This window comes from Nesoenas mayeri (assembly GCF_963082525.1).
Source record: "Nesoenas mayeri genome assembly, chromosome: 11".
Taxonomy (NCBI): domain Eukaryota; kingdom Metazoa; phylum Chordata; class Aves; order Columbiformes; family Columbidae; genus Nesoenas; species Nesoenas mayeri.
Window position 1 is genome coordinate 21,769,288 of NC_137563.1, and position 23,889 is coordinate 21,793,176.

The 23,889-nt window shown below is 44.0% G+C and overlaps 1 protein-coding gene across 1 annotated transcript; it reads left to right on the forward strand.

Moving 5' to 3' along the window:
- Positions 1 to 636: 636 nt before the first annotated feature.
- Positions 637 to 21,071, forward strand: LOC308044763 (immunoglobulin delta heavy chain-like; the record flags this gene model as incomplete). Its single annotated transcript, XM_080351627.1, has 6 exons — positions 637 to 866; positions 3,331 to 3,700; positions 17,741 to 17,796; positions 19,346 to 19,627; positions 20,431 to 20,493; positions 20,953 to 21,071. The coding sequence occupies exons 1-6, from the start codon at positions 794 to 796 to the stop codon at positions 21,069 to 21,071; spliced, it is 963 nt and encodes a 320-aa protein (XP_080207753.1). The 5' UTR covers positions 637 to 793.
- Positions 21,072 to 23,889: the final 2,818 nt, after the last annotated feature.

A 23,889-nucleotide genomic window follows, 5' to 3' on the forward strand; every position in this document is an offset into this window, starting at 1 on the left:
GCAGTAACTGTCTTTATTCAGGCATTTGGGATTTCAAAAAGCACGTCTTGCTTGACAGGCTGACATGCCTGCACTGCTATAGGATCCTGTGGTATAGATGCACTTGGTGATGGTCTCTTGAGATTCAGGCAGTCTATGCTTATCTTGGGAAGCACCTCTTCCTCTCTTTTTAAAAACATTATTCCTAACCAACCTGTTAAATCAGAAAAAAATAAGTAGTTCCATCTTAATCACCTTCATCACTCAGAGTGACATGGACATGAAAGATCCAGAAGTGAAAATCCTCCTGCTCCCTCCCAGACCTGGTAGCTGTGACCCCTGGCTGGAGGTGGGGCAGCAGGTTTGGGCTGTCCTGAGGAAGGGAGGATGTCACTCCCAGGGAGGAGACCATCTCCATATTGCCATGCCAGTCCCCTCCCAGGTGTCTGTGTGACACTCATCTACAGAGCCACAGCCTCTGATAGGAAGTTCAGAGATGTTGTGAGGTATGAGGGACTCTGAGGAGATGAGAGGTCCCTGTGCTTCCTGTGCAGGCTGAGCAGTACACAAAAGGGAATGTGGTTTCCTGTCCCCACCCAGCCCAGCAGTGATGAATGTATCCAACTCCCCTGCGTATCAAGTAGCTGCACCTGCAAATTGGATGCTCAGAAAAGGCTGCAAATCTGCCCAGAGTGGCAAGGGAGTCTGAGCCCTCAGTGCTGGAAGGACAGGGCATTTCTCTGCTGACTTGAAGAGTGGAAGGTCTGAACCCTTCTCAGCCCCACAATTTTACTTCCCTACTTCATGGTGCACCATGCGAATTCCTCTGGGAAAGCCTGCAATGCTCCTGTGGATGCTGGTCATCACCTTTACTGCAGCCCTTGAAGGTGAGAGGTCCCTCTTTCCTGGGAAGAGGTCATGGACATGGTTTCTTTATGCTTCCATCTACCTGTATCATTCCCAAAATATTTTGCCCTTTCCTGCCCTTCTATAGGATCTGTGGTGGTGGGAGGACCAATAGAAGGATGGAGATCTCACATAGCCCTGCACTACCCCACCACCAGGCACAGAAGAGCCCCAGGGATGGTAGACTAAGCTCCTGACCTAGGCAGATCTGAGCTCTGTCCTCTTGTGATCTTGACCCTTCTCTCCAGATTCCCAGAGCATCAGCCCTGCACTGTCCTGCTGTGGGTGGGAATGGGGGGTGCCAGGCTGGCTATGGGTTGAATGAGGGGCACAAGAGGTAAACGTGATAGGAGGCATTTGGACACCCTGCACTTATCTTCCTGTGGCTGTGACTCTGGCTGTGTGTCTTGGCAGGTGTGAGCCCTCCAGTGTGGCTGGTGGCAGGTAGGGAGGGTCTGACAGCACCCATGGACTCAATGCATCTCTCCTGCCAGGCCTCTGACCTTTGAGCTTTACGTGTACCAACAGATGCCTAGTGTGGGATTACTAAGTTTGTCTCCTGCATCAGCCACAGTTCTTTCACATTGCAGTGTGGGGCTGCTGTGGACAGGCAAGCCACCACTTCTAGAAACAACTCTGAGAGCATGTCTCTGGTCTTGTGCATCCTGCATCCTCTGAATCCTACCAGCTACTTCTGCATGTCTTGACTTAGCACAGCTTGCAGGAGCTGGGCAGGGATCAGGCAAAATGCAGCCTGGGTCTCTGCTCACCCTGGGGCTACCAGGTCCACTGAGCTCCTGCTGCCTGCAGCACCTCCAGCTTCCACCCCAGGGCACTGGTTTCTCCTACACAAGGGCCAGTGTGAATCACCACAGGCAAGAGGATGGAAAAAGAGCTGAACACTCCTGTGGATGCAAGAGGAGGACGCGGAGAGGTACTGCTAGGGAAGAGGGAGAGAGGCAGGGAATGTCTTTCCTTCTGCTGAGGCAGGCTGGAAGAGGGTCCCAGGAGGGTCCCAGCCCTGACTTATGCTCCTGCAGAGCTGCAGGGTACACTTGGACCATGGTTCCACAAAGAGTGCAGATGAACCCAACATGCTCAGCTCACCGCTACCCATGCAGCAGGTGGGACTGGTTTGTCCCCTGGGCTGGTGTTCTCAGTGCTAGGGGGTGTATGTGATGAGGCCAGAGTGGTCATTCCATCTGCGCAACCTAGGGACTCCCTTCTGGGAGTCAGGAGGGCCCCTGCTACTCTCTGTGTCCCTTCTGGGGTTTAGTTTCTTCTCTCCCTGCCCAAAAACCAGAAGAATGTGATCCCATAGAGGATGGGTTCTTGGCTCCTGACCTTGTCATAGAATCATTTAGGTTGGATGGAACCTTAAAGATCATCTAGTCCTAACTGCCCTGCCATGGGCAGGGTCACCTTCCACTAGACCAGGTTGCTTAAAGCCCTCTCCAGCCTGGCCTTGAACACTTCCAGGGATGGGGCATCCACAGCTTCTCTGGGCAGCCTTTTCCAGGGCCTCACCACACTCATAGTGAAGAATTTCTTCCTTATATCTAATCTCAGTCTCCTGTCTTTCAGTTAAAGCAATCCCTCCTTATCCTGTCGCTACATGACCTTGTAAAAAGTCCTTCTTCAGCTTTCTTGTAGGTCCCCTTAAGGTACTGGAAGGCTGCTGTAAGGTATCCCTGGAGCCTCTTCTTCTTTAGGTTAAACAACCCCAACTCTCTCAGCCTGTTTTCATAGGAGAGCTGCTCCAGCCCTGTCATTGTCTTCATGGCCCCTCTGGACCCCTCCAACAGGTCCATGTCATTCTTACATTGGGGGCCTCAGAGCTGAATGTAGTGCAGACAAGGGAAGTTTTCAGAGATTTTTGTGAGGGTGGACTAAGGGGAAGACACTTCTAGAGAAAGCCAATAGCTGCCCCAAGGAGCTGTGCAGAGTCTCACTGAACAGCTTTGGGATTTTCTAGGAGCAGGCTGTTTCCTGGGAAAGTTTAAGACTCCTATGCTTCTGGTCCCTCTGGGGCTTATGTGCAGCTGACAAACCAATTTACTATGTGTCCATGCCCAGTCTGTTCTCTGCACTCTGTGCATGGGGGTGTGGGTCCAGGTACAGCTGGTGAAGGGAGTAGGAGGACTTGGAAGGGCCAGGAACTCCATGCTCTTCTTCTGTCAGGCTTCTGGATTCATGTTTAAAGATACGGCATGTTTACCAGCAGTTACTCAGATTCTCATGGGTCTCCTGCCTCAGCAGTCATTTGGGCAGTACAAAGAAATATGCAGCTATTGTTTCTGGCCAAGCCGGTGCCTCCAGGGATAACTCCTGGAACTAAAGGCTGAAATACTGATTTTGTTCACCATAGAACTTCAGGATGGACTACTGCACCCATGAGCTTTCTCATAGACACTCAAATCTCACACCTGCCCTGTGTCTTTCCAGGTACCATTTCCCGCATAAAGATGGTGGCATCTGGTCCCAAGGAAGGGATAGTCTCTGGATCACTCCCACTCACCTGTACGGTAACAGGAGCACCTCTGCAGAGCCGTCTATATGACTGGAATTGTGTCCGTCAGGCCCCAGGAGGGGAGCTGCAATTTGTAGGCTGGATCTATCCTTTTGGGAATAACACGGGCTATGCTCCAGCCTTCCAAGACAGAGTCATCATCTCTGCAGATAAAGACAAAAGTAAGATCTCCGTGCAGCTGCATGCCCTTACAGCCTTAGACACAGCCACCTATTTCTGTGCCAGGCAGCACACAGCGACACCAATGGAGGGAGAGGCAGCACGAAAAGGGGGAGGACTGCTGTGGTGACAGCGCCCTTTCTCAAAATGACAGTTGCCTGTACTTGCCCTGGGAAATATTAGTGAAGTCTGGGATTAATAGATGTTGGAACTCCCAATATATCCATGGGCAACAGAATTTGCAGTAAAATTTGACATTTATGATGGAAGTTAAAAATAAAATTTCATGTATGAATAAGTCTCATGGGCGGGTCAGTCCCCAAACCCCTCACACAGCATCACGATTCACACACTTCCCCACGTGCTGCCATTACCTCCTCCTCCTCACGGCTGCCCTGGTGCTCCTTCAGTCCCAGGAGAATGGGGACAGAGTGACCACCTCAGGGCACCTCTCTGGGCAGGGATGCTTGGGAGCCAGTGTAGGGCCTACAGAAGGGCACATGGCTTCTGTGTGCAGCCCACATCTGCCCCAGCCTGCCCGTCCAACCCGCTCCTGTGAAGAGTTGGCTTGTACCCTTGGCAGGTAGGTACCCTCACAGCTCTGGGCATGGGAGAGTGGACAGATGCTTTGTCACATGCTGGGCCTGGGATGGGACCTGAGCAGTGCCAGCCTACAGCAGCATGTGTAAAACCTCACTAAACAAGGGGAGAGACTTTTGGGTTCTTGATGCTTTTTGGGTGGGAGGACCCTGCAAGCAAGGGACCATCAGGAGAGGGAAGTGCCTCTGAGGGTGTAGAGGTGGTGGAGAAGAAGAGGAAGGAAGAAAGCAAAGAAGGCAAATGGTATCCTGGGCTGCATTAGGAAAAGCGCTGCCAGCAGGTCGAGGGTGGAGATCCTTCCCCTGTGCTCAGCACTGGTGGGACCACATCTGGAAATCTATGTCCAGTGCTGGGCTCCTCAGTACAAGAGAGACATGGACATACTGGAGATAGTCCACTGAAGTGCCACAGAGATGATGAAGGGACTGGAGTGTCTCCCTGTGACGAAAGGCTGAGAGAGCTGGGACTGTTTAGCACAGAGAATAGAAGTTTCTGCAGGGACAATCTTACTCATGTCAACAAATACCTGAATGGAGGGTGTAAAGAGGATGGAGCTAAGCTCTTGCCAGCAGTGTTCAGTGACAGGACAAGAGGCAACAGGCGAAAATAGAAACACAGGCGGTTCCCTCTTAAGGAAACACACTTCTACCATGAGAATGACCAAGCATTGGCACAGTTTGCCCAGAGAGGTTGTGAAGTCTGCCTTCTTGGAGGCACTCAAAAGCCATCTGGACATGGCCCTTGGCAGCTGGCTCTAGGTGGCCCTACTTGAGCAGAAAAGGATGGACAGGGTGACTTCCATAGGTCCCTTTCAACCTCAACCGTTCTCTGATTCTGTGATTCTAAGTTGGATTCTATGGTTTCCAGGTCAGGCCTGTGGTGAGGCTGAGCATGTATTCCTGGTGGGCGCACTCACACAGTGTACAATACATAAATGGCTGGCAACACGGATCAAGAAACAGAGAACACAGCCCTCAGCCTGAAATTGTTTCCCTCTCTGGCTGATCAGGATGAAAGACGATTAACTGAAAACATGTACATATGTGTATATATTCACATATATGCACTGTGTAGACCTCCAGTAACTGGCCCTAGAAACTCAGGTCTAATCAGTAGTTGTCCAGACCTCTGAGGCCAGTAGTCTCACTCTAGTTGCTGGTTCTCTAACTGTGAGAAACTGAAAAGGTAAGGTCTCAAACATTGTGGCAAAACCAGGTCTGCAACAATGAGCTACAGGAGATGGGACATCACGATAATGAAATAAAGTTGCGATTAACATAGCAATGATAAGCTGAAGGCAAAGGACCAGCTGCCACAGGAGGTAGGGGGGACGGGGGGAGGCTGAAGGGTGTGGAGTTCTGTGTTCTGATAGGCCCAGCATGGCACTAAGGGAGAAGACCCCAGACCACCCTTTGAGACCCTTCAAGACAACCCGAGACCCTTTGGGACCCTTCCACCTTTCGCAGTCACCCCCCAGTGATGCCAGCACAGAAGATCAAGGATTATGCAAGCAGTCAATTGAGAGGTGGGAATTTGACTACGAAATACACACAGGAACAAGCGCTGGGTGCAGGTGCATGCTCACCACCGCAAGGACTACTCCACCCACCATTCTCATCACAGAAACAAGCCCAGCACTGGAGGGAACCGAGTCAAACACCAGACAATACGCATCACTGGAGGACCAAGACTACAAGTCTCATCATACATGTTGCAGGAGCTGAAAGGGTGGTCATATCTCTGCCTCTCTTTTCCTCTTTTCTCTCTTTCTATTATTTTTCTTTCCTTTTAATAAGCAGTAAGTAATGTAGGGTATAAAACCCCACATATGCCATAAAACTTTCTGCCCCTAAATTATTTACCAGTTGGGCTGAGCTGCAAAATAGAAGTCTCTTTTAATGGACCTTAAGTATTGTGTATACTCTATTCCAACCAAAGGGAATGACGAATCTGAGTTACTTCTCCTCCCTCAGTGGGATATGACACAGACCTGTGCATCCACCCACCCACAGAGACACACACTCTATGTGCCCCCCCTTCCAGTAACTGACTTTAGACATCCAGTCTGTGCAATATCTGGCCCTGGATCCCCTTGTCTCCCAGTGGCCTCACATGCAAACCAGTAGTTGACCAGAGGTCCAAACCTCTGGCCTGTACTCTGGTAGTTGGTTTGAACTTCCTGCCCTCTCTTCACAGTAACCAAATATCAGATTCCCTTGTTTCTCCGATGCCTGGCCCAGACTTCCGACTGCTTCAACTGATGGCTCCCAAGCCTCTTACTCATTGGCTAGTGTGGGGAACTATGGTGGGTCCTTGGATTCCCTGACGGAGGGCATGGGAACAGAAATTAGCCTTGAAGATATGAAGGCTTACCCACGAGAAAGATGGGAGTAAAGGAGTATCCGGAGATGTTCAGGATGTACCCGTGAGAGACAAGGGAATAAAAGAGTAACATTGATGATAGCAAAAATAGCCAATGAGATGTTAGTGCTGTAACTTGGAACCAATAGTGAAGAGACACATGATTTGGTAAAACTGTATAAAAATGCACTTGTGGCAATAAATGGCATTTACTACTTTCATCCTGGAAGAACTTGATCTATGTCGTTTGCCTGTCTCAACCGTGACAGGCTAGTCTGGCTTGATATTTAGTAGTGATTGCACACGTTGACATAGACACACACAAGTGCATTTATTTCAGTTTCTTTATCTCCAGCTTTCATATCTGTATTTGTCTTTCCAGATGATTTAACCAGATGCAGATGATTGTGTCTGCCCCTAAGGAGAAGTTCATCAGATCTCTCAGTCAATCACACAAAATCTGTTTTGTTCATATACAGTGATGTCTGTGTTTAGCACTCGGGTCCGCCAGGTTCCTGAGACATACTCAGAACTATAGGTGGATCTGTCTGAATAATTTTACAAGCTCTGCCCTGTCACCCAGGCCAAGTCACTGTCTCTTCTAGCAAAGAAAGAACAAGATGTCTTCTGTGGATGCACAGAGTAACAACTTGCAGGCACTTCTGTGCCACTCACACTGACATAGGGAGGATTGTGTCAAATCAATGACATTGGACTGGTCTTTTTCGTTTGGAAAAGTGAGCTGAAAGAGTACATTTTAATAAGACACTGTATTCTTCTTTGGCCAGGATGACTAAAAGGAATTAAGGTACCAGTATGTGCTGGACTTATGGACTTCTGAAAGGGAAGAATAGCACCAGATATTGAAGATGAAAAATACACAGCAATAAACAATATACTTGAGTGTCTTACCCAGCTGTGCTTTGAAAACATGCTTGTACCATGATCCGGTGTGAATCTATCAATTTATTTCCTGCACTAAATTGAGACTTGGCCATGTCCATCCTTCCCAAATGAAACTGCTGTCCCTGATGAAAAATTTAGAACCCAGGCTTGTTTTTCACTGGCATTTGCTGATGTCACTTCCTAAACCATCCTTTACAGACATTCAGTAAGTCCTGGGGTAGAAAAATAGATTGCAAGGTTGAATTCATTTTTTTTTCATCACTTTCCTTAAGCAGTCACAAACCAGAAGCTGGGAAGCTCTTACAGTGAAAGGCAGGAATGTCACGGTTGAGACGGACAAACGACATGGACCAGGTTCTTTCAAGATGAAAGTAATAGATGCCATTTATTGCTACAAGTGCATTTTTATACGATTCTACCAGTTCATGTGTCTTTTCACTATTGGTTACAAGTTACAGCACTAACATCTCATTGGTTAATTTTTCTATCATCCATGTTATTCTTCTATCCCCTTCTCTCTCACGGGTACATCTCTCCTCTCTCCGGATACTCCTTTACTCCCATCCTTCTCACGGGTAAATCTTAATATCTCAAGGCTGATCTCTACTCTCATATTTTCTGTCAAGGATTCCACAGACCCGCTGCAGTTTCCCACACAGGAGACACAGTCTGAAAAGTAAGACACAGATTGTGACATAGATTGAAGCTGTTCTTGGAAAACCAGAGACTGGGTAGTGAAATGCAGATTGTGTGCCTCTCCAGCATGACCCAGCTTCTCCTGATTGCTCTAGCTCTTCTCTCATATGAGTATCTGAGGATCCCAGCCTCCCTGTGATACTCTTTCACATCTGTGTCTCTTGATTTCCACAGTATAAACATGTATTTATGAAAGTTGTGTGTTTACAAAGAAACAAAATTTATTAGCTTTTTGCTTTCTGTTTGTCCCAGGTGTTCCTAAGTGCTTCAGTGTGGAAACTTTTGTACTCTGAAGAGTTTGGGGCTTTTCTGGCGGATTTAGGGCTTTTCCTTCTCACTTAGGGCTCTCTCCCCCTCATTCTCAGATGGCTATTCCCTGCCAACCTTGTAGCATTTGTCTGTGAGTAGGGGAAAGTTTCAGAGTCTCTCAAATGTCTCACCCTGAAGACTGCTGTTGTTACATCCTAAGTACCACTGTCCCTTTGTAGACTGGAGACATGCAATATAATTGATCAAGGTGGTTATGATGTTTATGGATGAGCCAATGTACCCCTAAGGAAGCAGCAATTCCTTAAATAGGTGAATAAACCAAATATCTTAACTAGTAGTATTAATACAGAAGTAATACTGAGTTAAAATTCTATTGTTTAATGTTAGTCTTGACATAGAAGTATATTACTATAAAGAAATTTTATAAATCACACACACAAACACTACTAAATTGCAGTTCTACTGCCCTTCCTCCTGCACATAACATTAAGGTAAAAGTCTCTCCTTACAAGTTTATCCTTTCTTATTTAAACTTCCCATGTCAAGACTTTTGACTATAGACCTCTTGAAGAAAACAGCATTTTGTCAAATGTTGATCTTTACAGGATCCTGGAGGGCTTGGATCCACATTTTGCCACCATCTGTAGATCTACTGCCACAAGATTTCCCCTGCCTGAGTTCTTTATTCTCCACCCAAATTTATACCATATTCCCATTTTTTCATTTTCCTGAACATAGCTTTTAGCCACTTTTGCACCACTTTGTCCACACACTCTTCTCAAATAAATAACCTGCCATTACCAAAAGGTACTTACCTTGTTTTTTTTTTTTTTCCTCATTCATCACAATTCTATTACTTTCATACCTGACTTTGATATTTCTGACACTATCACCTAGCAATTTTGGACCAAGATGGTATTACTGGTATTGTTATACAGATGAAGGAAGCTTTCCATCCCAAGACTCCCTTCTGAACCTGTGTGTTGCATTTCATTTATGATGTTATCCATTTTTTTTGACAGAATTATCTCACTTTGGTCCTGACTTCCCTACCTAATTTTAGTTTAGCACTATCAGTTTCTCATCATGCACACACATAGCTTGCATACCAAAGCAATAAAATAACCCATTTTGTGCTCACAATATGCCTTTGCACTTGAACAGTTTTCATCACATGCCTGGTTCCTATCAAAGGCCTTAAATAGTTCTGAGGCCTAGAATACCTGTGCAACCTCTTCCTTGCAGGTGCCTGCAGAAAATCCATGGCCACTAGTACAAGAAAAATCTATGAAAAAGATTGGGGTGAAACTTTTTTAGGTTTGTGAAGGACTACATCTCATCCTTCCAAAACTGGATCAGCATCTCCAGAGACATGTCCAAGAAACAGTTCTCACTGGAGATGTGCTTCCTCACACTTTCTGTCACCTCTACCTTCCCCTGTGGTAGCAACACCAAGACAGAGATGCAAACAGGGTTCACACTAGAAAGAAAGGAACGTTTCCCCCTAACCAGGGCCGATTCTGGAAGAAAGCCTAGGCCTACATTAGTTTTGCTGTCAAACTGCAGACATGAGGGTTAGAAGAAGAAAGAAATATATGCAGTAGATGCATCCTTGTGATGTGGTGGGAGTACCTACCCAAGAGAAGCAGTTTGACTGAGTGCATAGATGACCAGTAGTACCCTTTCTGCTTCCCTTTTTAATGCAATTTTTCAAGGACTGAAACAACAGAATCAGTCCTGAAAATCAGGCACAGGTTTTGGAGAGAGTTTTGTGATTTGGAAATGCTGTGGAATGATGCCTGTGTTTCTGCATCTTTCCTCGCAGGACAAAGCCAGACTCTTAGAATCACCAAAGCATTCAACCACAGGGAGATCTGGGCAGGAAAGATCCAAATTGCTGGTAAAAGCAGAGCCTTAGATTAGATAGTCCACAGTCTTGTCAAGCAAAACTTTGAATATTTCTAGCAAGGGAAAACTCTACCACCTCCCTGGGCAATATGTTCCAATGCTTAATTATTCTCATGATAAATAAAATTTTTTATAGCCAGATCATATTTTCCTTGAGGCAACTCCTGACAGCTGCCTCTTGTCACAGAATCAGAGAATGGTTGGGGTTGGAAGGGACCTCTGGGGATCATCCAGTCCAACCCACCTGCTAAAGCAGGTTCACCTAGAGGAGATCACACAGGAACGTGTCCAGGTGGATTTGAATGTCTCCAGAGAAGGGGACTCCACAGCCTTCTCTGGGCAGCCTGGGCCAGGCTCTGGCACCTCAAAGTAAAGAAGTTTCTCCTCATGTTTAGATGGAACCTCCTGTGTTTCAGTCTGTGCCTGTTGACCCTCACACTGTCATTGGGCACCACTGAAAGGAGTCTGGTCCCATCCTCTTGACACTCACGCTTGAGATATTTATAAGCATAAATAAGGTCCCCTGTCAGCCTCCAGGCTGAACAAAACCCCCTGCTCAAGGGGGAGGTCACCGCTGTGCAGCCTGCAGCCATACAGGAGAGCTCAATGGGCTTGGGGGGCTACAGATATTTATAGCGCAAAGTGATTGTAGTCAAATCCCACTTTGCTGTATGTGCAAGATTGCAGCCACAGCAGCTACAGATTTGTTTAGTCCCAGCTCAGTTTGGTACCATTAACTCCTGATAAGACAGGGTTTAGTTTCCTTAGTTCCTAAGAAGATATGGCCTAGCACAGTCCTCACGTTTTTCACAGCAGGGCTGATTTAAGTCAAGTCCACTTGTCGATGATGCCTGAGCCAAAGTACTATTCCCTCAGTCAGAATGGGTGCATCCATCACAGTCTCATTTTTATTTCCTTTACCCCTGGCAGTTGGTGACCTTTCTTAAATATACTTGAGCAGAGATGCCATAAGCTTCTCTGACTGGCTGACGCTTTGACACTAGTGCGTTGTTTTGTCTGTTTCAGTGCCAGCTGGATCCAGTTGTGACAGGCAGAGAGCAGTACATTGCTTCCGTCTGCGAAGGACACCTGTGCAGCACCTTGCTAGTGAAACCCTGAAATTTATGCCAAATAAAACATGAGATACTGTCCCAAAGAGAAGAGAGGTCCAGGGGAACTGGTTCTTTTTCAAGAATCATCACCTTCAAGCTCAAGAACCCATGTACAGGGTTCATCCCATGTACAAGAAGACAAGCGAAGGTGGCAGAAGGCCTACATGAATGAATGAGGGGCTTTTGACAAAACTCAGACATAAAAAATGAAATATGCAAGTGTTGGAGGCAGAGTTTGGTGACCTGAGAAGAACATGGAGACTCTTCAAAGCACACAGGCATAGGGTCAGGAAAGCCAAAGCCCACCTAGAGATGAATCTGTGCAAGGCAACAAGAAAAGCTTCTACAGCTATGTCAGCACTAAGAGGAAGACATGGGGAAATTGTTCTGCTGCTAGATAGGAACAGGACTTGATAACAATGGGCACAGAAAAGGCTGAAGTACTCAGTACCACCTTTGTTACATTCTTTATTAATAAGATTTACCTTTAGGAATTCTAAGCCCCTGAAGTCAGTGGGTAAGTCCAGAGCAAGGAAGACCAAGGTCCTCTTCAGTGATGAGGATCAGGTTGAAAGAACATTTGAGTGAAGTGAACACACACAAGTCTTTCTGACCTGAAAAGATGGACCCACAAGTACGGAGGGAGCCAAGTAATGTCATGTGAGGCCACTCTTGATTGTCTTTGCAAGGTGATGGAGATCTGGAAAGGTTCATGAGAACTGGAAAAAGTAAATGTCACTCATATTCAAGAAGGAGGATACGGGGAATGACAGGCTGGTCAGCCTCACCTCAATCCCTGAGAAGATGATGGAAAAAAGGACCCAGGGAAATATTTCAGGTGTATGAAGGACGAGATGATTGGGAGTAACCAGCATAGATATAAGAAGAAGAAATTGTGTTTAACCAATATGAGATAGCCTTCTGCAATGAGATGACTGGCTTGGTGGAGAAGGGAAAAGCAGTGGATATTGTTTACCCTGATCTTAGGAAAGCCTTCAGTGCAACCTCTCATAATATTCTCATAGACAAACTGGTTACATATGGGCTGGGTGAATGGACAATGAGTTGGGTTGAAAACTGGTTGAACTGCTGGTCTCAAAAAGCTGTGGTCAGCATAAAGTCCAGCTGGAGGCCATTACTATCTCAGGGAACAAAACCAGGTCTGATGTATTTTCGTATCTTCATGAATAAACTTAATGATAGTACAGAGTGCACTCTCAGTGAGCCTGCAGATGATACAAAACTAGGAGGAGCTGTTGTGTTAGCATTCAGAAGAATCTCAACAGGATGGAGAATCAGGCAGACTGGAACATCCTGCAGTTCAGTGAAGAGCAATGCAAAATCCTGCACATAGAGGGGAGTAAGCTCAGACACCAATACATGCTGAGGACCAACCAGGTGGAAAGCAACTTGGCAGAAAGACCTGGAGAACCTGACAGACTACAAGGTGAACATGAGCCAACAAAGCGACCCTGTAGCAAAGAAGGCAAAATCTTCCTAGACTGCATTAGAGTGTTTCCAGCAGGCTGAGGGAGGTGATTCTTTCCTCTCTGCTCAACACTGGAAAGGTCTCAATTGGAATGCTGTGTCCAGTTCTAGGCTTTCCAGTACAAGAGAGAGAGGCACATACTGGGGAAAGTCCAGGGAAGGGCCACAAAGATCATTGAGAAACTGGAGCATCTGTTGTAGGAGGAGAGGCTGAGAGAACTGGACTATTAAGCAGAGAGGAAAGGTGGCTCAGGGGTATCTTATCTATATAAATACCTGATGGAGGGGAATAAAGAAGATTGCACCAAATTCTTCTCAGTGGTACCCAGGGACAGGACAAGAGGAAATCAGGACAAGTTGAAATTCAGGAAACTCAACTTTAAAAAAGGTTTTTTCACTGTGAGAGTGACTGAACACTGGAAGGGATTGTACAGAGAGGTTGTAGAGTTTCCATATTCAAAACTCAAATAGACATGGTCCTCATGGATCTGCTTTCACTGGCCCTCTTCAAACAAGGGGTTGGTACTTGACAATCTTCTAACATCCTTTCCATCCTCATTCATTCTGTATTTCTGGGACAAACATCGCCACCACTTCCCCCCTGCAATTTTAGCAGATCCACAAAGAAAAAAAGGCAATGATACCAAGCAAAATTAACTTCTGAAGAATTTGTGCATCACAGACTCATTTTGCTAGAGCATGAAAATATTAGAGTTATAATAATTGTAAGTCTAGGATAGTCCTAGTATGTAAGAAAAATTTAAACTCACAGTTAATGTGATTTGAATATCTGGGTCTTGGCATTCTTAAGAAAAGAGTCTACCTTAAATATCTAGATTTATGATATCTGAAAGCAAGCAGTTTGAGTTAAAAAGACTCTTACAATCTAAGTCAATCCATATTCAGTGTCACCAAATATCAACAATGTTTCAGTATGACGTTTGTGTTATTACCTTAATCTACCATAAAAAGTGATGCTGGCAATGCTATTTTTAATTTATGGCAATTGCTGTGTGGTTTGATTATCCAGCAGTAAAAGAGCAGAGGAAAACAAAATGCAGCATCCAAAAGATATTAAAGAAGGGGTGTCACCTGACACTGAAATGAAAACACAGATGTTTTTGTACGACTATTTACCACGGTGTGGGCTAGGTAACACAGTAGTTGAAGGGGACTGAACCACCCAACACAAACTGATTTCCTGAAAAGTCTGAAGGCGCAACGTACTCCACTTTCTTACAACATCTTCCCACAGACAACTGCATCTTGAAGAACACATTTGATGCTGATCATGATTCAAGCTATGGGACAATCACTGTATGCCATGCCATTTTTCTTGCACTCAAATTTGGATGTTGAGTTCAAGACCATTTGATTTTGAACATATAATTATCAACACCAGTTCAGCAGATCAGTTTTTACCTGCCAGAGTTTAGAAGTTTCCATCTAGGTTACTCATTTTGTCCCCTTGTATTAATTACAGAGAAACAAGTGGTTATAAGAAGGTATTTTAGACAGACAAAATTGCACTTGTGGCATGACTCTCTCTACAACATTCAGATAACTGCCTCAAATGCAGCTTCTGGAAGCTAGGTGAGAACATGCTAACACCATGTGGATCGAAGACATCTCCAGTTTTCCCTGACCACCCAGACAGATCATGACTCTACACTCTACTACTGAGCATCAACAGTTAAATGGGACCCTCTATCTCAGCTTGCAACAAGCAATGCCCCTCTATCCATCACTTCAATCTAGTATTAAAATTCTCCCAGCTTCATCCCTTTTCTACGTCTGTTTCTCCTCCAATGATTTAAGAGATCATGCATTAATTCCCTCCTGAATGGCATGATTAATCTTTTTCTCTGTGGCCCAAATAATGATTTTCTTGTCTTTGCCCATAACACTTGCAGTTTTTTCCCACTCATTTTCTCCTCAAGGGATGTTTTCTGAATTTCTGACAACACCAATTTCATAGACTACCAGGTCAGAAGGGACCAAAAAGATCATCTGGTCCAACCTTTCTTGGCAAAAGCAAAGTACAGACAAGATGGCCCAGCACTCTGTACAGCTGAATCTTAAAAGCGTCCAATGTTGGGGAATACACCACTTCCCTGGGGAAATTATTCCAGTGGATGATAGTTCATAATGAAAAATTTCCTTTGTGTCCCATCAGAATCTCCCATGGAGCAATTTGTACCTATTACCCCTGTTCTTTTCCATGTGACTTCTTGTAAAAAGGGAGTCTTCATCTTCTTCATAGCCATCCTTTAAATACTGGAACATGGTGATGAGGTCTCTCCTAAGCCTTCTTTTCTCAAGGCTGAACAAACCCACTTATCTCGGCCTTTCCTCATATGGCAGCTTCCCAGTCCTTTGATGGCCTTTGTGGCTCTTCTCTGTAGTCTCTCCAGCCTGTCCACATCTTTTCTGTAGAGTAGGGACCAAAACTGAACAGAGTATTCCAGGTACGGCCCGACAAGAACTGAGTAGAAAGGGATAATGTCTTCCTTGTCTCTGATGATGATGCCCTTGCTAATGCAGCCCAGCATCCTGTTGACCTTCTTTGCTGCAGCAGCAGCACCCTGATCACTCACATTAAGCGTGTTGTCCACCAGGACCCCCAGGTACCTCTCCACAGAGCTCTGGGTAGATGCCAGGCTGTGCTACACTCCGGGATTATGTTTTCCCACATACAAGACCTTACACTTGTCCTTGTAGAACTTCATAAGGCTTTTGTCGACCCACTCTTCCAGCCTATCCAGGTCATCCTGCAGGGTGGTTCTCCCTTCCAAAGTTAATTTACCTCACTCTCCTAGGAAATCTGTGTTAGTGCGTTTGTTCTCAATTTGTTCTCCCTTCATAGATTTCTGTGGGAGATGGGAGCTGCAGAGTCTCCATTGCTGCTAAACTCTAAGGAGGCCTTGGAGCTTGCATGAAATCAACCAGGCAAGCAATAGCTTCATGAAAGAGAGCAGGGCCCATCCACACCTGGGCCATTTACAGTCACTGGTCTCTTTGCATCACCCCCTCCCACCCTCTTCTTTGTGTATGTTTGTTGACCCTCACTGTCAACTCTCAATACCACTTCGGTACGTGATTGGACTAACAGTTTTGCACCGTTTTCCCTCGCTGCCTCTTTCACTTGGGTAGATCAGTCCTATAACTCACAATTGCCTTATCATCTTCCTGTACATGTAATTATTTTTTTTTTTTTTCAGGATATTAATAAATTTCCCTTCCTTCCTGTCCTCTGCCAGTTTGACAGCAGTTAGAGAGTAGTATTAAATCATATTTCCTCCGTACACCACCTGCGCCTGTCTGCACCCAAGTCTTATTTTTTCCCTATAAAGCTGTTAACATGAGGTCATCTTGGAGTTACTATCTCAAGGTAAGAGAACCAGGTCATGTCCATTTTCAAGGATTGTTCTGTTTAAACACTGTCCATGGGGTGGGGGTGGGGAAGTACTCATACACTTACCCTGGTGCAAATAACAAGTGATTAATGTTTCAATCAAAGGTGTGTTTCAGTCATGTGGCTGTGTTTACATCCTTGCATTGCAAGGTTATGTTTTGTATTAATAGCATCTTGAATAACCATCAGGCAACAGCCACTACAGCTCTGCTTCCAGAGTGATCACTGAAGTGGCAGCTGCTTTGCTGTCCAGCCTACATATGAGAAATGTATTCAAACAAGATTTATCTTCACCTGCATATTATGCTCTGCACATGCCTTTGGGTGCAGGTGGCACTAAGGTTGCAGAACTTGTCCATCATGCAGGATTTGATCCATCCATTTTGCATGATATGGAGCAAAATCCTTATTTAATGACTCCTCCCATGGAACAACATATCTCTACCTAATAAAGAATAATAATTTGTTTTTTATTTTTAAAGATACCAAGAGCATGGTACAGACTTCCCAAGGCACCAAACAACCCTCAGCACTGGCCAGTCCAGAAAGATAACAATGCTAAACCCCAGACTGAGTGTATTCCTCTTCTTCCTGTGCAACAAAATACAGTTCAAAGTGACAAAAAACCCCCAAACCAAACCAACTAACCAAAAAACAAACACTACCCCCGTCCCAAAAAGAGAGAAAAAAAAAAAAAAAAAAGAACACTTCTGCAACTCTGAAGAGTTTTGCTAATTGCTCTAGAATAATACTTCAACTTAATTTTTGCTTTTACATTAGACTAAAATCTGAGCCTTCCCAGATCAACATTATAATCATTTGTTATAACCCTACAGGTCCCAAGCAGGTTCAAACCCCCTCTTCTGGCCCAGCTTCAGGTCCTTCTTTTAAAGTGATTTCTCCATGTGGTGTGTGTGGTATATGACTACCTATCTCATGAAATACTGTATAGTAAAAGGGAAGGAAGAGGCACTTTTTGTAAGTAAGTGTATCACTGTGTTGAGAACTTGGAGTAGCACGGTGACACAAACACTGTGAGGTGTCATACAAAAACCCGAGACTGCAAAAAGAACAATGCATTTTGAGGAAGAAAGGAAAAAGGGAATATTTTGAAGACAGGAACTGCAGAATTCTTATGAGCATTTATTGTGGAATTGTATTGCTTACTGAGCTAATAGAAGGAAAAAGTGTTTTAAAAGCTTTGACCTGGATCAAGTTGTTTGAAATTGCTCTACTATGAAATTTTTGTTTTCTCTCTGCACAGTTTTGGAAACAATGGTGACTTTGGAGCACTTCCACAGCAGTCCATGTATCCATCTTTCATGGAAACCACTGGCATTTTACACCCTGATTTTATACACCTTTAGAGTGTGGTGTGGAGAGTGGGTTTATCTGATTATGCAAAAACAGTGTGGCAACAGACAAACTTGTGTTTGGAACCGGGATCACCTTTTCAGTTGAGCCAAGTAAGTTACGCCTGTTTTACTAGTAATGTATTTCTTAAATTTGTACAGAGGTGGGCAAAGGGATCCTGTGATATGACAGCATAATGAGAAATTTCTGCTGAAAATTTATATCAGTATTAATTTTGTATCACTTATTTCTGTGTCATAGCTCCTGTTCTTCAGGAGTGAGGGAAAAAAACATTTCCCCAAACAGTAGGCTTTAGAAACCATTGGCTCCTCTGCACACCAGAAGAGGTTTTCCATGTTTCTAGGATGTTGGCATCCTGACTTTTTTAGTGCTTTCCTCCCTGCCCCCCATCCCGCCCCCCCCCTCCCCTCCCCCCAATTTCTGTGGAAGATATTCGAAAGAACTTAAAACATCTAAGAATGCTACAGGAGCTGGGCCTCCTGAGAATCTCCAGACAAAAAATATATAGAAAACATCCTTTAATCATCACACAGTTTTTGAGACATCTCCTCCTGAGAATTCAGTAAGAGAATAGCTAAGGAATTACTTGGTTTATTCCCTGTATACTTCTCACTGGAGGAAGTCAAGATACACAAGAGAATGGATACATAGCCAATTTTGTCATTTTGTAAGATTAAAAGGAAAATGAAGTACAAGTGTTTGCATAAATATATTAACTGCTTTTTACGTGCAATACAAATATAACTGCTCCCCTGTCACATCCCCCAGTACAAAAATGTCCTAAGGAACTACAAGAGTTCTGTTTCTTTCAGAAGGAACAGCCAGAGAAAAGACAGAATAAATAGTGTACTTGGAATGGCACTAAACTACTCTGTTGGAGACCCCAGTGTTGTTCTTTAGGATGGCTTGGCATCATGCAGTGAGATAGTCTCATGATTTGGAAACCTCTCCAGAGCTCACATAGAATTATTCACTTGTTAAGTTTATATGCCTTGGTCAAGCTCCACATAGAAGTATTACAGAAACTTTCAAAGAATGGAATTTAGAAAGAAAACCTCCTTGGAACTGAACGTTTCTACCTGCAAGTAATCCCTCTCATTAGAATAGCATTGTACAGTGAAGTGACAAACTGTTCTTTCCCTATGTGCTATGATTCAGCCTTTTAACCTCACCAGGTAAAGGATTTGGGGGTAATAAAGAAAAAAGGATCATACTACAAGTCTATAAGGCCACCCTTGGAGTAAAAGTTCTTCTTAATATCTCAATTGTTATGAAGTCAAAATCAATATGATCATTTGTGTTGTATTCTTAACAGTTCCCTTCCTCATTTCAAGCTCCCTTGCTAAAGGAATTAATTTTATATATATATAAAATATGTCTATATATATATATACACACGTATGAGTTCTGGTCAAAACAACATTAGGAGCCCAAGGGATTAGAAAATCCAACTAAAATCCTACCCTTACAGTCACTTTCTGTCTTTGATCTGCTCTAAGAAACAGGAGGAAGACAGAAACACTCAGACACTCAGCTGTCAGGGGGCAGAGGTGGCTGTGCTATGTCTGAACTATAAATTATTTAACTCTCATAAAAGTATGCAGAAAATTAAGTCATCCCCAAATGATGTTTCTTTTTCAGAGAGTCAAGAAGAATCTGCCCCAGAAGTCATTGTGCTTAAATCAAAGGAAGCCAAACAATATGACAAACTGAATGTGGCTTGTTTGGCAAGGGCTTTCTATCCCAAGAACATCAGCCTTGATGTGCCCAAGAGTGACATTGTGTATGATTTGAAGGCACCTCTTGTCACATCTGAGGGGATGTATAGTACCATGAGGATAGTTGGAGTGGAACCAGGTGCAGAGGTGACATGCAAGGTTATGCACACGGGGAACAAGAATACAGCCAGCATAATTCTGTCAGGTACAGTGTTGTGGTCCAAACGCAACGTGATTCTGGGAGATGCATCTTCCAATATTATTTTTTTCCCTTTGAGAACCTGGCAGGAACAAGTAACTGCAATCACAAAGATATGTAGGTGCCTAGTTAGGTGGAGATGTTCAAAAGCACCTAGCATATATGGAATTAATTCAACTATTTAAGCAACTGGAGTTTTCTTCTCATAAAACAAAACAAACAAGTGAACAAAAACTCTGAAACACATGCTCCCCCCTCCAAAAAAACCCCTCTAGTATTTGTGAGTCCACCTTTATCTAAGGCAAAATAGTTCAAAGGACATGAATATACATGCCTGCTAGAAGAAAGCTTGAAATAACTTTTATGAAAACCTCAAATAAAAAATGATGTGATTTTTTTTTCCCAAAAAATCTTTTGGGTTTTTTTTTTGATCAATTTTTAAATTTTTCTTTTTCTATGGTAAAGTTCATTTCAAGGAAGACAGAAAATAAAACTCAGGAATCCTGATTTGTATGGTTGTTGGTTTTTTTTGTTTTGTTTTGTTTTGTTGGGTTTTTTTGGTGTTATTTTGTTTGTTTGTTTTGCTTTTGTTTGTTTTGCTTTTGTTTGCTTGTCTGTTTGGTTGCTTTTTTCTGCAATTACATGTAGAAAGCTAATGTTTCTCTTCTAGTTAATCTCAGAATTAATGGCCTGCCTTCTAATTCTATAGTACTATTTATCGGCTGCTGTGAAAAGAGATATAGCGATGTTTTGTGTGATTTTTGTTTTATATTGTTTGTATACAATTTATAGTGTCTCTCATTCAACAGAAGAGAAAACTCAAGAATTTGAAACAGTTAATGCTTGCAGCATTACAGGTGCCTCTACAAAAGGTGAGTTGCCTGAAGGAGCAATAGCATATGGTCACTTTATTGGGGATTCAGTAACAATGCATGAAAATGCATTGTCTTTCATACAGAAATATCTGAATTGATGATACTTATTAAGCAATAAGCTGCACTTTTTGTGGATTCAATGTCAAAACATGAAAAATTGCTTTCTCTGGTACAGAAATGTCAGAATTGGAAGTAATTATTGAGAAATAAACTGCTGTTTCAGGTTAACAGACTAAATAGCTAACAAATTTCCATGGGATGAAACAGCAATGGGAAGTAAATTGCACACTGGGTAGACATCTCTCTTCCCCGCCCTTGATACATTCCTCTGTCACCTTTTCCTTTGTTCCTGCTTCCCTTATCCACCTATGATGTGTGGGTTTTCCTTCTTTTTTTGGGGGTGGGAGTGGGGCTAGGGATATCAAGACCACACTCTCTTCCCCCTTCTTTTTAAAGCAGATGTCAAAATGGAGAAAGCGAATATGCTGTTCATGGCTGTTTTGGGTTTGAGAGTCCTGCTGGCAAAAAGCATCGCCTTCAATACAATCATGAGTATCAAGCTGTTTCTCCTCTGAGACAGGAAAAATTATTCAGTCCCTGGAAACACAGGAGGCAAGTGCAAGGAGTGGCCAGTTGGCTTTGCATCTTTCTGTTACCCCACAAGGAACTATGTCAGTTCAGCTCTTCCTGTTTCCACTGGCTAAGTTAATGTAACCCCCAAATCGCACCTCACCCCCCAATTGCCTTTGCATCAGGCTAGTCCAGAGCATCTCGAGTTCTATCAGAAATCCTCTGCTGGTTATTTCAAGTGGCAGAGCACAAAGTCTGGTAAATATCCAGATCAGCAAGAACTATAAAGAGAGAATTCCAAAAGCCAACAAATATGAAAAGGGGGGTGGAAAAAAGGAGGTGGGAGAATTCTGAACATCAAGTAACCAAAATGACAAAAAAAAATAAAATTGTCCAACTCATTCCAGATTAACAGAAACTCAACACCACTGCATTAAGTGTGAATAAGAATTTTAAATAGACATTGTTTGCTCTTTCAGGTACTAGGTGAGCCAGCAATGGGCTGAAGAAGAGCAGGAAAGAACACACAGAAAGATAATTTAAACACCATGAGGTGCTCTTCACTTAACACCATCTGGAAGCCTTCTTAAATAGCTAATACTGCTGAACTCTTGTCTAGGTTAGTTTAATTAATTGTTAGAACAATTTTTGTTATTTCTTATTTCCATAAGAAATTTCCCTCATCCCTGTGCTAAGCAGGAATAGTTAGCTCTCCCACTCCTGAATCCATTGTACTGAAGCATTCAAATTTCTTAGACAGTTTTGAAAACTTAAAATTGAAGTTTATACTAACTACGCTTTAAAAATGCTATCTCTGGTCATATTATATTATTGTCTATGTAAGTAATGCTTTGCTGCTTAGGGATCCCAGGCACAGAGGGAGTATTGTATAGTTTTGATTTTTAGAAGTTTGTATTGGTGGCAATTTTGTAGTGCAGATAACTAGAACAGGTAACACTGGACCTGAAGGAATTCACTTTATACAGGTATTCAATAGTATTTTCATTTCCATCTCTTCTTTAGAACATTTTTCTCTTTTGTTATGTATTTAGCACCTGCATTTTAGATTTCCTCAATATACACCAAAATAAAATTTTATTATGCTTGGTTTGTACTATGCCCTTTCTTCTAAACGTTAGCTGGAAATCGTTGAAATTTCACTGTCCTATCCACTGACCAATGAGAACCAGAAAACCACCTGTTACAGCCCAGTTTTCCTTTTAATTAAATTTGTCTTTCTTGGGCTTTCCACAGGGAAGACACTCCCTGACACATTTAAGAGACTTCAGGAGGGCTGTCAATTCTGGCCCTATTAGGTTTAAAGGAATTTTAATTATTCATTCCCCTTTCAAATTATTTAGGCTGAAAATTGTGGATCATAACAGAAAGGGATGGGTCTGAAGAGAAAACAGTTAAGACAAGGGGCAATATGAGCATTAATGTACAGACCTCAGGAGGTGAGAGAACAAGGTGCTGCTATTTTACTCACCAATACTAGGAAGGGGCCAACAGGAAACACTGCAGGGTGTTTTGACAGATAACCTGGCCATTTGGTGGGAAGTCAATAAACCCCAACACTGACTTTTTTTCTCATAAGCTGAAAGCTCCTGCCTGCTTGATACAGGATACTGAGGTTAAAACACATGACTAAAGACAAATTTTCCCTTGCTTTTAAAAACATGTTAACTGCTTCCTGGGGGGCAGGGCCCACAGCATTTTTCAGAAACCAACTGAAATACTGATGTGCAGGAGCCTGCACTTACTGTGGAAACCATGGCCATCAAGTTTTTGTTTCTTAGGCATGCCAAGGGCTAATGAACATGTCGAGCCAGCTAGACTATATCCCTTGAAACAGCCTCCTTCCTGTCCCAGTGAAGCAGGCCACACTCCACCCTTGCAGCCTTGGTGAGTCAGCCACACAACCTGTGCTGGTTTGACTGAAAATGAGTCAATTTTCTTCACGCAGTTAGAAACTTTTCTTTTTCATAGCTAGTATGGTCACTATTTGTACTCAGTTTGAAAACAAGCAGATAACACGCCAGCTCAGGGTTAATGTTTTTAATTGCTCAGATATGAGAGCCAAGGACATTGAGCTCTGCTCACAGGTGTGAGGTATCAAGGAAGGGGGGCATGGATGATGAGGCAGAGCTTGACTGACACCCAGACTGATCAATAAGAGTACTCCATCCCTTCTCTCTCTCTCTCTCTCGTGCTCTCTCTCTCTCTCTCTCGCGCTCTCTCACTCTTGCGCTCTCTCGCTCTCGCGCTCTCTCTCTCTCTCACACGCTCTCTCTCTCTCTCTCGCACGCTCTCTCTCTCTCGCGCTCTCTCTCTCTCTCGTGCGCTCTCTCTCTCTCGCGCGCGCTCTCTCTCGCACGCTCTCTCTCTCTCTCTCTCGCTCTCTCTCTCTCACACGCTCTCTCTCTCTCTCGCGCGCTCTCTCTCTCTCTCTCTCGCACGCTCTCTCTCTCTCGCGCTCTCTCTCTCTCTCCGCGCTCTCTCTCTCTCACGCGCTCTCTCTCTCTCTCTCGCTCTCTCTCTCTCTCTCGCGTGCTGTCTCTCTCTCTCTCGCGCTCTGTCTCTCTCTCGCGCGCGCTCTCTCGCGCTCTCTCTCTCTCTCTCTTGCGCGCTCTCTCTCTCGCGCTCTCTCTCTCGCTCTCTCTCTCTCGCATGCTCTCTCTCTCTCTCTCGCGCGCTCTCTCTCTCTCTCGCGCGTGCTCTCTCTCTCGCGCTCTCTCTCTCACGCGCTCTCTCTCTCTCGCGCTCTCTCTCTCTCTCTCTCGCGCTCTCTCTCTCTCTCGCACGCTCTCTCTCGCTCGCACT